General features: G+C 46.0%; 1 protein-coding gene and 1 pseudogene across 7 annotated transcripts in view; both read right to left on the bottom strand.

Annotated features, from left to right (window-relative positions):
- Window positions 1-16,239, bottom strand: part of DIXDC1 (DIX domain containing 1) — a 74,727-nt gene that overhangs the window by 28,567 nt on the left and 29,921 nt on the right. For 6 of the 7 annotated variants that reach the window (XM_089915534.1, XM_089915533.1, XM_089915537.1 and 3 more), the window contains 4 exons: window positions 10,498-10,623; window positions 8,336-8,567; window positions 7,347-7,454; window positions 1,325-1,437 (listed from right to left, as the gene is read on the bottom strand). In XM_089915534.1, coding sequence (XP_089771660.1) covers window positions 1,325-1,437; window positions 7,347-7,454; window positions 8,336-8,567; window positions 10,498-10,623 — 579 coding nt within the window. Of the gene's footprint in view, window positions 1-1,324; window positions 1,438-4,590; window positions 5,083-7,346; window positions 7,455-8,335; window positions 8,568-10,497; window positions 10,624-16,239 lie in introns of those variants that run through there. The other variant, XM_022559125.3, reaches the window with a different exon arrangement.
- On the bottom strand, window positions 10,638-16,222 carry LOC149748812 (Krueppel-like factor 17 pseudogene; annotated as a pseudogene).

Below are 16,239 nucleotides of genomic sequence, written 5' to 3'. Positions count from 1 at the left end.
ACAGTCCTGCGTGTTCACAGGGCCAGGTCACCTGCCTGCTGAACCTTCTCTCACGGCACAGACTGGACTCTCCACCAGGTGGGGTTGTGAGACAGAAAGAACTGGCCATTGACTGACTCCAGGCTCACGGGAGTGGCGCTTATTCTGTTGGGGAGATCCATCCTCTTTCAAACCTTCAGGAAGCAATAAGACTCCCTGGGAATCTTGGTATGGGACAGATTTTACTCTTAATTCTCTAGAATTGGCATTCCTAGAGCTTGATCCTGCCAGCTACAAAGGGGGAAGCTGTCAGAGGCAATGAAAACAAAATTCCTGTTGGTTGCTCTGGAGCTTCAGAGGGAAGACCTCAACTCAAATTCCTTTGACCATTCTGTTATGACTGAACCCCTTTCACATATAACATTGTGTGAGTCACAAAGGAAACAAACCATACTTGTACAAAGTGTTTCATCTCTCTCTCTCTGGTTTTATTTCCCTATCTTTACAGTCTCTTTGCTCTGATTTCATTCATAAGAATGAATGATAAGTATAATCCCTCTGGGTTGTTGTGCGACTAAATGAGGTAACCTATGTGCAGGGCCCGTGGTAGCTGGTTCAGAGCCAGCACTCTGTAAAGGCCTCCCTCTCCCTCCCCAGGGTGCCAGGAATTTCTGACTCAGGAACAAGACTGACTTTTTAGTACTAACATCAGGGCTAGATGGGAAATGGAATAAGGAAGAATTTAATTCCAGTTTTCCTTCAGAGGGCTTCAGTTTCATTATACCCCTTAGAGGCAAATAAAACTCTAAGTCTTGTGCTTTGCTTCTTCCATGCTTTCCTCTGTGTTTAATGTAAGAAAAAGATCGACCGAGACAGAGGAAGAAGTCTACACAAAGGGAACTCTGTGGTCCTTTCTGTAGCCTTTATACCAAACATGATGCAGACCTGCTCTGTGCTGTATGTTCTCACAGATGCCTCACCTCCTACTATATATTCCTGGCCCCAATTTAAGTTAGAGAAGCACTGAAGTTATTTGCATAACACAGAAATAATAAAAACTGTTAACTTGAGTAGGCTTCTGCCTGTTTCAAAGTCATCTCCTAACTCATAGGCAGCCGGCTAATGAACAGCCTGTCTACACGGCTGCAGGATATTTGACAGCTAGGACATCAGAAGTGACAATCTATGAGAGGATACAACATTCACTGGCTACAAAGCATTAGAGCTCTCTAGAGTGGACCCTGCATGCACAGAATATGGAGGGAGAAGGCCAAGGAGGTAGTCAGGACCCCCAGACTCTTGAAGCTGTTCCTTGAGCCAACCCAGGCAGGCTGAGAAATAGTACCTGTTTTGTTCTCTATTCCTTCAGAGGGAATAATCACGAAATCTGCCTTCTCCTCCAACTGGGTTATAATAGAGTCGCTCTTTGCACTGTGGATAGGACTGGGGGAAGTCAGGCTGTGACCGAAGGAAAAGAAAGAGAAACAATTACTGCGAACCGTTGTTTAGAAGCCAGCTTTCCTAATTTATCCCAGAAACGTGTTCTTTTTTTTTTATTATTATTTTTTATTTTTTTAACATCTTTATTGGGGTATAATTGCTTTACAATGGTGTGTTAGTTTCTGCTTTATAACAAAGTGAATCAGTTATACATATACATATGTTCCCATATGTCTTCCCTCTTGCATCTCCCTCCCTCCCACTCTCCGTATCCCACCCCTCCAGGCTGTCACAAAGCACCGAGCTAATATCCCTGTGCCATGCGGCTGCTTCCCACTAGCTATCTACCTTACTACGTTTGTTAGTGTGTATATGTCCATGACTCTCTCTCGCCCTGTCAAAGCTCACCCTTCCCCCTCCCCATATCCTCAAGTCCGTTCTCCAGTAGGTCTGCGTCTTTATTCCTGTCTTACCACTAGGTTCTTCATGACCTTTTTTTTTTCTTAAATTCCATATATATGTGTTAGCATACGGTATTTGTCTTTTTCTTTCTGGCTTACTTCACTCTGTATGACAGACTCTAGGTCTATCCATCTCATTACAAACAGCTCAATTTCGCAGAAACGTGTTCTTATTCATCTAACTCCTACTGCCTGACACGGTGCCTGGCCCACAGCAAGAACAAATGTTTGTTGAATGAATGATGAGCTTGTTAAATGAATGAAATGAATATTGAATGAATGAATGACCCAGTCCCAGGAAGTCTTTTCCACAACAAGGCTGCCTTTAAGCCTAGCTCACTGAGAAGAGATTTACCAGAAGGATGGATAATCTAGCATTTTAAAGAACTCTAAGTTTTGTTTGGTTTGGCTTTTTGTTTTTGTTTTTGTTTTTTACTTAACCACCACCTCCTCCACCATCATCCCTGGGCCCAAGTTCAGGGGCTTGATGTAGTATGTGTTTTAGTAGCTTTGGGAGCTGGAAGGAAAATCTATTTCCAATACGTTGATCTTTCACTGACACATGCAATACCAGCAGAGTAATCACGGCAGATCAGCTCTAGGCTGATCCCAAAGTAGGGGATGGTGTGGAGGGTGCCTCAGAGGGGAGAAACTGCTGGAGTGTGGACAGTGCCAGGCTGGGCAAAGGAGCAGTGACATATCAACAAAGCTAGGACATGATACAGAAAAGGATAATACGTCAAAAGGGGAAAAGACCTGCTAGGGGATGGTAAAGGTTTACTTGATTTACTGCCATCAAGGAGTTATTCATATCTCTGCCACACTATTTTCACATTGTCATCAGAAACCTTGCAACAATTCTTAAATTCTAGTATAACTACTAGCCTTGGAAGGAACTGTTTGCATTTTTAGGGAAGCAGAATTTTAAATCTCCAGAAGCAAATCTACAGGACACGATGGGAATGTGGCTGATGCTTCCATCTGAAGAGCCATCTTTCTTTGCACCACACCTTGAGAACATCAGCACTGAAACAATCTCAGGGGTTGTGGGGTCTGCAGACCCAGCCCCCTCTCAGGAATTCTTTCCAAATCTATCACCCAGACAACAGTGAAAGTGTCTTGGATTCATTGACCCACTTAATGTGCCCCTGAAGTCTCCCAGGCTAATCCTCCCAGCCACGATCAGGAGTTAACATTTCATCTTCCTAGAAACCACTAAAAACAAGAGCCAAGCACAGTGGAGTTAGCAAGAGATTTCAAAAATCTCTGAAGCAGCCTGAGGACTAGTGTCTCAACCTCCTCGTTGTCCAGAGTTTTGGGCTTTGGTGGGAATGACCTCAACCAGTAACACACCCTCATCCTTATTAGAACCACAGAAAAAAAATTAGTTTTTTGCTTCTTCGAATTAAAAAAAGTCACTTAATCACATCTATAGATCTACAACCCAAACAGGCAAGATGGGTGGAGAGAGGCAAGAAGTGGTATTTAGAAAAGGTAATTGCTTTACAGAACTCTCTTATCCATCTTTCACCACTTAGGCAATCTGACTTCCAGGCCAACATGCATTAGCTGCTGGAAAAGCATTAGTCTAAGGGTACTATGTCATTCATAAGAAGAACAGATTTATGACACTTCAGGCCTCAGCATCCGCCTTCTTATAGAAATGGGGGTCCAAGTGCAGAAAGAGGTCTGCACCAGCTGCTCCTCTTTGAGAAATGATAAGACAACACTTTCTCAGCTGACAAGGTGTTATGGCTGACATGTTCCCTTGCCTGCATTTAGCTGGACCACTAAATGTGGGTATGTGTGAGATGAAGGGGGGCGGGGGTGGGGTGGTGTGAACCTAGGATGCAGGCGGAAAAATGCTTTCCTAAAAGCAGAGACGCATGCTCAGCTCCACTGGCTCCCCCCTAAGTGAGCTGTCTCCCATATAAGGGCAGAAAGAGGCGGATGTCTGCATATCCAACCCCACTGGGGGAGTGGCAGAGCAGCCAAAGGAAAACAACATTTCTCTTTCTTGAATTGGGGCTGCCAGTGTGTGAGGCCACGGAGAGGTAAAACCATGAAACTAACTGGCCAAGTCAAAAGGTAAAGGATCTGAGGAAGAAAAATCCTGAGGCACATGTCAGAGCAGGCATCTTGCCGCCTCCCCAAGACGAACCTCACGGATGAGGATGGTACACTAAATCCTCTGCCTCAAGTCAGACAAAAGTATTTTAATGCTAATTAATTATATGATTTAGGCTCTCCCTGATTAGCTTTAAAACCCTATTTTATAAACAAGTAATTTCCTACTTGCCATCATAATCCTGTCAAGGAACAAGTGATTACAATATTAATTCCCACAGGTCTAACATCTCTCCAATCTTATCAGACAAACAATCTCCCAGAAAAGCTACCTTCAAATTAGAGTCAAATCAATTTTAAAAAAAAAAACAAACGGGTGCTGGGCAATATGAGTTCTGTTCCGTCCTGAAGTGCCTCCTTCTGTAGAGACCAGACAGGGTCAAGGTCCACTCCTTCCCCTACGCTGGTTGCAGCTTCCTAAATCCACTGTATTTTACAGTGATAATCCCAGGCCAGCAGCCTGTTCTCCCCAATATAGCGCCCCCACCGATCCCCGCCTGTCTCTGGCTAACAGCATCCTCCAGTCCTGGCCCTGCTGCCACCCATGCCCCCCACCTCCAAAGCCAAAGTGGCTTCACCTCACCATTTGACTTGCGTCCCTCCCATGGTCCCCCTCGTGGCTCCGGCTTCAGCAAGTCGGCTTCCCGGGGTGAAGTGGGAGGCTGAAAGTCACAGCGCTCCCCAATTCGGGCATGTCTCCCCGCGCTGAGGCCCGAAGAACGACTCCACGGGCAGGCCAACTACCAGAGCCGCTCGCCCCGGTCCCGAGAGGGAGGAGGGAGGACAGAGAAGCAGGCGTCTCGGCCCCAGGGACGGGGATGCTCCCGGTTCTGAGGCGCGCTGTCCCGGCAGCTCAGACACTGCAGCAGCCCAGCCTCGGCGGAAGCCGCCTCCCCTCGCAGGCTGCGGGTCCCCGGCAGCAGCATCGTGGTCTCCGCGGCCGCGCGGCCCCGGGCGTGCCCCCGGACGCAGGCATTTCAACCCATCTCCGACCCACCGGAGTAAAGGCTGCCCGCAGCTCCGGCTGCGCGGTCGAGTCCCGGTCGGGCGGCAGGCGGCGATCCCAGCTCCGCACCGCCTCCCCGGTCCCACCCTCCCAACGCCCTCCCCCGCTTCCCAGGCTGTCACTTGCGGGCAGGCAGCGCCGGGCTCGGACCCAGGCTGGCGCTCGGCCTGCCGACTGAGCTCGAGGCAGAGCGGGGCGGGGCTGCGGGGCCCAGCGGGAGCCCCTGGCGAGGCACCGGAGAGGCCGCCGGTCGGCAGAGGGAGGGGTCTGTGGTCCCGGTCTGGAGAAGCCCAGAACTGATAGCGGTGCCTTCTCCTCTCTGAACCCTGCCTTCGTGGGCACGGAGGTCGGGGTGGGTCTAACGCGGCTCCTTGTGGGAGGGGGCTCCCCCGGAAACCCGCCGAACGTCTGTCTCCCGCACCCCCCCCTCGGGCGTTTCATGTGTTCTTTTTTCCCAGCTAAGGATCGTTTTGCTTGGATATGGTGAGAGGCTGGCCCGAGGTCTACAGGTCTACGAAGCAACAGGCGGGCAGTCGGGCAGGGCTTTGCCAGGATGTCTCTCAAGGAGCAGGGGGAGGGGATGGGACATAAGAGCCTGTCTTTCCTACCTTCTGAACCACTCCCCGTTCTGAATCACATACCAGGGACCTCCTGGCCTTCATGGATCACTTAGACATTAGGTGGACTCCCCCTGAGTGGGGGGGTGGCGGAGGGGGGGGGAGGGGGCAGAATGTGCCAGAGCCTTCTGGGTTCCAGCGTGCTGCCTGAGCATCCCAAAGAGGTGAGTGAGAGGTTGGCTTAGAAGAAAACGACCAAATCAGGAAGGAGAGAAAGAGGAAAGCAAACTATTCTCTGACCCCTCGCCTAGAAAACTGTCACTGTCGACCCACTGGAGCCTGATTTCCAATGGCCCCTAATTCACACGGTCTCATACCCCTGCTCCCAGTCTGAGTTCTGCCAGACAGGAGGAAAGCAGGTGCTCTCAGGAAAAAATCCAGACTCTTTTTTTCTCGAACTCTGGCAAGCACTATCAGGCACAGAAAAGTAAAAGGCCTGAAGCCATGCAGGAAGCAACAGATCTCATTATACAATGAAATATCCTTTGATTCTGTACCAAGTGATAGTCCAAGCAGCAAGCAAGGAAGGAATGGTTTAGATTCTCTGTAAAACCACATCTATTGCTTAATGGGTACAAGGTTTCCTTTTGGGGTGATGAAAATCTCTTTGGACTGGATAGAAGTGATGGTTGCACAATATTAATGAAGGTACTACGTACCACTGAATTGTACACTGTAAAATGATAATGGCTAATTTAATGTCATGTGAATTTTAAAAATAAAAAAACACAACTATTAAATGTGAAAATTAAAGTCGAGCAAGGTTACCAGTATATTAAAATGATGGAAAGAATTCCATGCGACCTCAGCAAGTTAGAAAATGGTCCATCAAACTAAGATGGAATTTTATTAGGAAAAGAAATAGGAGGAAGGAAACAAACACATAAAATACATACATATTAGACAAAGAACAATTAGGCTTAACTAGAACAGACTAATCCTGGGTTGAGGTAAGAGAGAAAAGGTTATAAGAGCATAAATTAAATATGATTCAGCAATGAAATGAAGTTAGTAAATAAGCTAACATGACCTGGGGATGTGTTTATAGGAGCATGATTTACATGAGCCAGGAAAATAATCTTTTTCTGCCACTATACTTGGCATTGATCAGGCTTTTATTAGAGCACTGTGTCCTGTTTTGGTCTCTGCATTTGGCTCTAAGGGATATAGACAACATTTTTCAGCTAGAGTCACACACATTGTTAGCCCACTCAAATGTACTAATGGGCCACAATTCCCAGCCCTGTAAATGAAAGGTGGGAACATTCTAAAGGCTCTAAGACAACTCTGCTCATTTTCTCTTGCTATGAGCTTTATACAGCCTTCTCAGGCCATAACTTAAGAGTCAGACTCAGGCACAAAGGCAGTGCAATGGAACTGGCTCTCACAAACACTTGGCAGCTGATATGCAAATATCAGAACCATGGGGCTGGGCCCTAGCAGGTCCCAGTCATGCCCCCACGTGGACACAGCGAAGCACTGGCACTGGTATGTAGGAAATTCACAAGCATCCCAGCCTACCCTCCTGTCAGCACAAAACCACAGACCGTGCTGAGGGCTACCCCTTTAAAGCCAAACATAAACTGAGGGAAAGAGAAAGGGCTTCAGTGCCTTATTGCCTGTTGCATTACTACCTGAAGCTGACAACCCTGAGAATCCCCACAGTTCAGCTCTTAGGGAGGACTGTAGTGGTGAAGAATCTGAGGCCACAGTTACCTGGAGCAGCTGGACTCGGATGGGGACCTTTGCTGCCCTTCATACTGCTGCACCAGGGCTCGCACGCTCCAGCATGGATTCCCAATCTCCTCATCCACGCTGCTGTTCCTAAAGGCAGAGGGCACCAGCAAAGGAGAAGGTCAACCCAACAAGTACTGATAGACACCACTTTGGGAGCACTATGGGAAAAAACGATGAATAAGGCAAAGCCCCTGCCTTAAGGACACTTGAAACCTAGTAAGAAAGGTGGATACAAAAAAACAGTAATTTCACCAATCTCTGCAACACCTCAGAGTCGTGTTCCCTCTCAGCAGACGCACAACCCACAAAGGGTTTCCTGCTATGACTCTTTAGGGCAGCCCGCCCTTTAGGATACACAGCAGGGGGAGACTCAGGGATGAATCAGGATGTTGCTGCCACATATATCTCCCAGTGCAGAAAACACACTGTGCCAAAGGCATATATTTGAAACTCTGGGGACTTCCCTGGTGGTCCAGTGGTTAAGAATCCGCCTTCCAAGGCAGAGGACATGGGTTCGATCCCTGGTCAGGGAACTAAGATCACACATGCCGCGAGGCAACTAAGTCCATGCACTCTAGAGCCTGCATGCCACAACTAGAGAGAAGCCTGCGGGCTGCGACCAAGAGTCCGCGTGCCACAACTAAAAGATCCCGCATGCCGCAACTAAGACCAGATGCAGCCAAATAAATAAATACATGAATATTTAAAAAAATAAAATAAAACAAAACTCTGCACACCAAAGCAAAAAATTACATATACGATTCCTTTACTTTCTACTAAGGGCAAAATAAACATCTCTAAAAGAAAGGGCCTTTTTTCTCTTTTGGAGCACCCTCTCCAACCTCCACTCCATGCTCTTTTCTGTAATGTGGGCTGTTTACGTGGTATTTCCCTTTACTGCACTATATCATTTAAGGGAAGAAATATCAGAGTGGGTTGAGTTCCCATCCCCAGATTTCCATCCTTACCTCTGTCTGTATCGAAAGATATCCCGCCCTGACCGTGACATGTCGTGACACACATCAGCTAGGGCGGCAGCTGCTCCCTGGGCCACAGCAGTGGCACAGTGTGGCTGGTGACTCTGCAGAGGGGCTCTGGCGTCCTGTCCTTGGTTCACTGTCCTGCTGGAGCCCGGTTTGAAATGAGCTGCCAAGGCCAGGACCAGCCTCATGATAGACTTCAGGTTGCCTTCCACGATATCTGAGGATTGGAACAGACCGAGAGGTCCTAAGAGAGAGGCAGAGAGCTGAGGACTCATTCAGTTACTACGTATTTGCTAGTGAGCAGGTAAGCAAGGCAATCAAGCTCTCTGTGTTCAACAGGGAGACAGAGTATTTGAAAGCAATTACAATAACGTACAATAACGTATGAGAGGAGAAGTACAGGATTCTCTGGGAGCTCAGAGAAGAAGCATCTTGTCTGGTCTAGAGGGCTCTGGGAGGGAGTCCCTGAGGAAGTGAGTTCTAAACTGAGACGTGACTGACCAATAATGGTTTATCAGATGAGGGAAGGGAAGGAAAAGAGTATTCCAAGAAGAGGGAAGAGCAGGCATGAAGGTCTAGAGGTGAGACAGCACGACACACCCGAACTGCGCCCTCCAGTATGGGAGCCACTAGCCACATGTGGCTATTGAGCACTTAAAAGGTAGCTGTAGTCTGAACTGAAACATGCTAGTACTATCCTAGCACACACACAGAAACAGAATGAAAAATCTCATGAGACTTAGTACAAAAAATAGAATGTAAAATGTCTCAGTAATAGTTTTTTACATTGATCATATGTTGAGCTGATAATATTTTGGATATGTTGGGTTAAGTAAAATATATTATTAAAATTATTTTCAACCATTTCGTTTTCTTTTTTTTTTAACCATGGCTATTAGACACATTCAAGTCATGTATGAGACTCACGTTATATTTCTATGGCACACGCTGTGGAAGAGGAACAGAAAGCAGCTCAGCATAGCCAGAGCTCAGAGTTCAGGGGGAGAGGGTGAAAGATGGAGGAGGATGAACAGGAGGTGAGGTCAGAAAGGGCATGGTGAGCCAGAGGAAGGACTCTGGATTTTCTCCTAAGGGCCCTCAGATGCAGAGGAATGGCATGAGCATATACACTCTTAGAAAGATCATTCTGGCTGCAGTGTGGAGAGCAGAGGGGAGGGGGACAGAAATGGATGCAGTGGGACTAATTAGGAAGCTGTTGCACTTCTCCAGGTAAATGACAATGATGTCCTGAACGGCAGTGTTCCCTCAAAATAGCCAACTTTAATGGGCCAGATCCCCAAGCCCACTCCTCATGGGGACCAGATCTGAGATATTATGGCATTCTAAATTTTGTCCTAGAAAAAAAAGAGAAATGCAGGCAGAAAAAAATATAATAGGTCTGGTTAACATAAGGAAATAGGTAAAATTCTATGTTTTAGTTTCATAGCCTTTTAAATATGCAAGGCTTCCAAAAGGATTGATTGATACCTTCTACAGGCACTCTCAATGGTCAGTATCTGCCCCGCATGAATGAGCCCAACACAGAGAACACTAATAACACACGAAAGGAGGGCTCCCTCCTGCCCCCCATTCTCATTAGAGCCACAGGCAATCAGGCCCAGAAACTGAATCTGAAACAGATCCAGATTATAATCAGTTCTACAGAAGCAGTGAGAGGACCTGGGAGCCTGTGCCTTCTGAGGACACCTACACCATTTCTTCCCTGAAGCCTGGGCTCAAACTGGATTGAGAGGTGTCCTCTTCTGGCCATGTGGCTCAAAAAACTCAAAAAACATAATCTATCTTCATTTTTGATAGCTTAAACAAGACATTCTAAAATTCATTTCACAATTTTATAATTTCTTTTCTGTTAATCTTCCTACACACACTCAAGCAAAACTTTACTCAGTTAAAATGAATAGAGAACTTCTATCTTCACCCAGGTTTCCAAAGCACTTGGATTTTGATAATCGCTCTATCCCAAGAGGATAACTTTCTTTATGGAAAAATGATACGAGGTCGTGGGCCTAACCCTACCCGAGTCTACTCGGAACCCTCAGCTACATAACAGATAGTTCTTCTGAGGGTGACAATCACCAGGTAAAGATGAGTGTACTCACCCACCACGGACAGGATGAAGCACTGACCTTTAGCTGAAGTCTGGTGCATACGAATCTTTTTGGAGGCTACAAACTGTAACACTTTCTCCACATTATTTTTCATCTCCTGCTGGTTACTGGGACTCAGCTGTACACCACTCAGCTTTTCTCCTGCTGTTAGGATAAAGAAAATATTTGAAGTTATGGGGAGCAGTACTATCACAGTTTCATAGTAGCCAGACACAGAGAAAGAGAATATTTGATGTAAACACTAAGATTATCTATAAATATGCAAGTGAGTTAGGCCTTGGTGTTTGTAATTTGGATGGGGAATAGGAAAATGAAAGTCTTTTGCAGGGCCTCCAAATTTTCAAATTTATTCCCAGGGGCCTGTGAAGTTGCTGTGCATACATTTTTTCATTCAACAAATATTCATGAATATTCATTCAACAAATATTCATGAATATTCATTCAACAAATATTCACCGTGTGCCAGGGCCCTATTCTAAGCACCAGAGAAACAGCAATGACCAGGACTTCGTCTTTTCTTCCATCATAGAGGTTATATCTGTAGGGATGACAGATGACCAAGGTAACAAATAAATCTTCAATATAATTTCAGGTAGTGATAAGTACTATGAGGAAAGACAAAGAAGAGTGATCACGGTCTCTCTGATAACACATTTGGGCAGAGGCTTGAATAAAGTAAGAGAGGTTAAGATTTGCAGAGGAAGCATTCCAGGCTGAGAATGCACAGATCCCAGCCCCAAGGTGGGAATGAGCTCAGCTTATCTGAGGAAGAGCAACAAGACCATAGGGCTGGAGTGGAGAGAGCAAGGAGTCGAGTCCTAGGGTAAGGTGGAGAAGTAAGCAAGGCCAGGCCATGTGGAGCTTTAGGGACCAGAGGAAAAGAGCAAAGACCTTGAATTTTATTCTATGTGTAATGGACAGCCAACAGAGGGTTTGAGGTAAGGGAGTTACATGATCTGATTTATGTTTTTAAAAGTTGACTCTGTGTGGACATAGATTATGTGAAGAGGAAATAGGGAGATTAGTTAAAAGGGAAGTGAAAACAATCAAGCAAGAGACAATGATGGTTTGGGAAGAAGCTGAGAGGTGAGAAGTCAGATACTGGGTACATTTTTTTTTAATTTTTAATTAATTAATTAATTTTTTAAAGTACCAATGTTTATATGGGTGATTACAGGGCACTGAGAGTAAGAAAAGGAACTCAACACAAGGAAGAACAGGAGGTAATGCCAGGTGATAGCGGGTTGAGTCTGCTTCATGACAAGCCTCGAAGAGGCACAAAAGCTGTATCCACTGGCTACTTGGGAGGTCTCCCCAGTGGGAGAAATGGTATCTTGCACCAGTTCAGGGAAGGGAGGGAAGAAGGGGGAATTTATCACCTGGATTTCTCCCATCTCCCATTAGTCAAATGTTATCCCAGGAGCACTAACTCTTCCACATTCCTGGGTTGCTAGTGGCTACTTGAGATACCAGATCCCATGTCCTGTGGGGTCATTCCATCCAAGTCTGGAAATGATGGGAGGAGACAAACTCTGGGTATGAGGCTGGTGAGTGCCGGAGAGAATCTGGTTTTGTACATAAGATGTGTTCATGACAGTCCAACAGTGTTTTTCTTTTACCAGAAGAGGGAACCTGGCATAATGATCAAAGACCTTTCCCAAGGTCACATAGCTAGTAAGTGGTAAACTCAGGATTTGAACATAGTCTTGGCTCTGGAAACTGGCTCTGGAAACTGTCAAAGACCAAGATAAGGAAGTTGGATTTTATGCAGCAGGCAAAGGAGAGTCGCTAAAGGGTTTCAAGCTGGGAATGATGTAAGATAAAGAGCTTTTTATAAAGCTCCCAATCTCTACTTTGCTCCATCTTCCCATGTGGCTGAACTTGGCACAAAAGATGCCAAGAGATGGCCCCAGAGATGTAAGGACATCCAAGACAGTTTTTGAGCTCTGACTAGATCCAGAGCTCACATGGGCTTCAACACTGCCTCATAATCTTTCTGTCTTCATCAAAGCCTACACCTACCAAAGAGACTAGCTGGTCAGAGGCAGGCAGGATCTGGGCAGAAAGGTCAAAATGAGGGGAAGAGTAGATTGACCTAAAGACCAGGAGCAGGAGAACCAGCCATACGTCCACTGTCAGCCAGTGGGTCTGGGGATGTTGGCATCCGCATATGAGCCCTTTGGTGCTGCCTGAGATGGTCAGATCTCATGAATTGTCGGCTGCACTGGTCACATTTATGTGGTCCGTATTTGGCGTGTATCCGAGTATGTCTTCCAAGTTCATCAGATCGGAAGAAGGACCAAGTACAGGTTTCCCACATGCATTTACAGGGCCTTTCACCTGTGTGTTTGCGTTGGTGACTCACGAGGTGGGAGCCCTTAGCTTTTTCCAGTTCTCTCAGTTGCAGCGGTTAAGGCCTTGAATCTGGGGATCTCCTCCTGGGAGCCCTTTCTTGGGCCCCGGAATACTGCTCTGCTCTCCGTGGAGCAGGTAAAGACTACTTAGGTAGGAAGGGGTCTTCCTGGGAGACTGGCTGGCTCACAAAAGAGCCCTGGGATTCCAAAGCCAGCAATAATGGGATCCAGCTGGGGGCATCCCTAAGTTGTGGGGTTTCTAGACTGCAACATCTGAGCCAAAGAGGGGAGCATTGCCTGGGCCTCAGTGGAAGGCACAGTTGTATACAATAATGTTTTACGTGTTAAAGGGTCTCTGTTAGAAGTTACTGTTGGGAAGCCAGAATAAGGCATTGTTCGCATTCTGATGTGGGACATCATTGGGATTCCACTGGCAGGTGAGACTGGCGGCCCATTGGGGGGCATTCTTAGATTCCCACCAAAGGTCGAGGCCCCTGGAACACTGGGCTCTCCTAAGGGCATTGCTTGGGGCCCCTGGAAAATCATCATTCCTGGCTGGGAAGGAGACATTCCCTGAGTAAATCATCTGGGAAGGACTGAAAGTCACTTGGGGGCTCACACCGTGGTCAGGCAGCAACATACTGAACTGTGGTCCCATTTCACTGGCATTCTGCCTGGGTGCCTCAGCAGAGACCAAGGGGATCCTCTCCAGCTCTGTGCACTGAGGGACATGTTGAAAACCTGATGGGCCATGGTTCCAAGAGGTGTGCACTCCACTGCTTCCAGGAGATGAAGACACGTCCAAGATGGACATTGACTTCTCAGTCTCCTCTGTGAACTGGTGCAGAGCCACATGCCACCGGCTCAGGCCCTTGGCTCCCTGCTCCATCTTAACCTGGGATCAGTTGCACATTGAGACTACGCAAGGGTCCAGACCCACACCTGAGCAAAGCTCCTGGGTACATTTTTAATATAAAGCACACAGCACATGTGAAGGACTGGATATGATATATGAGGAAAAGAGAATAATAAAAGACAACTTCTAAATGTTCTGCTTTAACAGCTGGGTGAATGGTACTGTGATGTGTTAAATGAAGAATCTCGGAGGATAGAGGGATCAGCGGGGAGAAGGAAAAACTCTGATTATGACACATGAAGAGAGCTGCAGTTTTTTCTTTTGGCCCAACCAGAGATTGAACCCAGGCCCTCATCAGTGAAAGCACCGAGTCCCAACCACTGGACAGCCAGGGAATTCCCGAGAGCTGCATTTTACACATCCAAGCAGAGATGTTGAACAGGAAGTTGATATTCATGTCTAGAACTCAATGAAAAGCTTAGGGCTAAAGATACAAATTTGGGAAGAGCTCACTTAGGGATAGAGAATATATAAGGACTAAGGTCTAAGCCTCTAAGGAGAGCTTCAACATTTAGAGGTCAGGAAGGAGGAGAAAGCCAGCAAAGCTAACAGGAGAGGCCAGTGAGGAAGGAGGAAAACTCGAAACCACAGGGTCCTGGAGTCCAAGGGGAGAAGGTGTTTGGAGGAGGAGGGAGAGATCCACTGTGTCAGGTTCTGCCAAGTTGAATACAGCGAGAACTGAGGCCTGGCCACTGGATTTGACAAGGCAGAGGTTGTGGCCTTGAGGAGAGCAGTTTCGGGGGAGTAGTGGGATCAAAAACCCAGTGAAGGCTGGCTAAAGAAAGAATGGGAAATAAGGCAGTGAATTCTGTGAATTTTTCTATATAGCCAAGTCACAACAGAATGCAGCATTTAAGAACCTGGGTTTGGGGTAAACAAGAATACATATTCATATTGCTTGTATATGCATAGAATATCTCTGGGGAAAAAAAAGCAAGAAACTGCTAACACTGGTTGCCTCCAGAAAGAGCAGGTAGCTGGCAGGGGGACAGAGGTGGAAAAATGGCTTTCGACTTTATATCCTCTTGTGTTGTCTGGATTTTCTAACTGATTATATTTCCAGTATAATCTAGTCAAATGAATGAAGAATTAAATGAGCTCATTTTAAAATGAGCTTTGGAATTAAAGCAGATCTAGGTTTGTATCTCTGCTTTGCCACTTACAGTTATGTGACGTTGTAAAGTTGCTTAACCTTTCTAAGTCCTATAAAATGGGTGAAAGAGTACTTACATCATATCTATATCATAAGTCCATCAAAGTAGCATGCTTAGCACAATGCTTGATATATACATATACATATATATATAATATATAAAGTACTCAATGAATTTACTTATTTTTATAAATTCTCTTTCAAGTTTGTTTCCTGAAAATGGGGCTATTATGTTTCTCAAAGGTTGATGATCAAATGAAATTAAATGAGATAGTGTTTAATACATAGCAGCTGCTAGTACTATTACCATGGTTATTATATCCATAAGTGAATACTCTAATGAATCCATGAGCTGTCTGAATGAGGTATTCATGGACAGGCTGCCTGTTGCAAACCTGACTTCTTACATACCACTTGCAAACCCACATCCCTCAAAGACTCTAAGCAAGGTCAGCTGACTTACATGACAATGAACGTTTGAGTACCTACTATGTGTCTGGCACTTGGTTAGGGGTTGTAGAAACAGAAAAAATATTATACTGTACCTGCTCTTAAAGAGCTCAGTCTATACAGGAGAAATAGATAGTAAATAACTACCTTTTGGTGAGAGAAATAATAACAGAGCTACAGACAAATGCTACGGAAATAAGGTTATGATACCATCTAATAAGAATGACCGGCAACAACTCCAGGGCTTCAAGAAAGCAAGGTCTCTTGGGAAGCATCATGGTAGTGAATACCATAGAGGGGTCCTTTTGCTGCTAACACACCTTCTTTTTGCCTGGCTACCGCTTCCTTTTCCAGCCTCGGTCTAGACATCAAATCTTCTGGCAAGCCATCCCTCAACCCCTAAGACTGGGTTGGGTGTCCCCCATGTGCTCCTATCTGTACTTGCCCCATGAGAATACGAAGTACATTAATGGAAGTGGCTTCACTTTCCAGTCTTTCCAAATAGATTGGGAGACTCTTGAGAGCCTAGACTGCTCATCATATTCCCAAAGCTTAACACGGCACCTGGAACACAGTGTCTACTGACGATAAATAAATAAAGTAACCTTGGGCGAGTATCTTAAGGCTGCTCTACTTCCATTTCCATTTATTTTATTCATTTATTTAAAAAAAATTTTTGGCCGCAGTATGCGGGATCTTAGTTCCCCAACCAGGGATCGAACCTGTGGCTCGTGCAGTGGAAGCACAGACTCTTAACCACTGGACCACCAGGGAAGTCCCATTTCCATTTATTTTAAAGAAGGAGCAATCTGCTCTGAAGGGCATAAGGAGGATAAAAGAGGCCATGTTCTGGTTTACGCTAACATTGGAGTCCAGGGCCAACTGAC

Source organism: Delphinapterus leucas, chromosome 7, assembly GCF_059928025.1.
Source record: "Delphinapterus leucas isolate spDelLeu-1000000601 "Yukka" chromosome 7, BTC_Dleu_Yukka2, whole genome shotgun sequence".
Lineage (NCBI taxonomy): Eukaryota > Metazoa > Chordata > Mammalia > Artiodactyla > Monodontidae > Delphinapterus > Delphinapterus leucas.
Note: the sequence above shows the minus strand (reverse complement) of the source record. Positions and strands in the feature narration are given on the sequence as shown.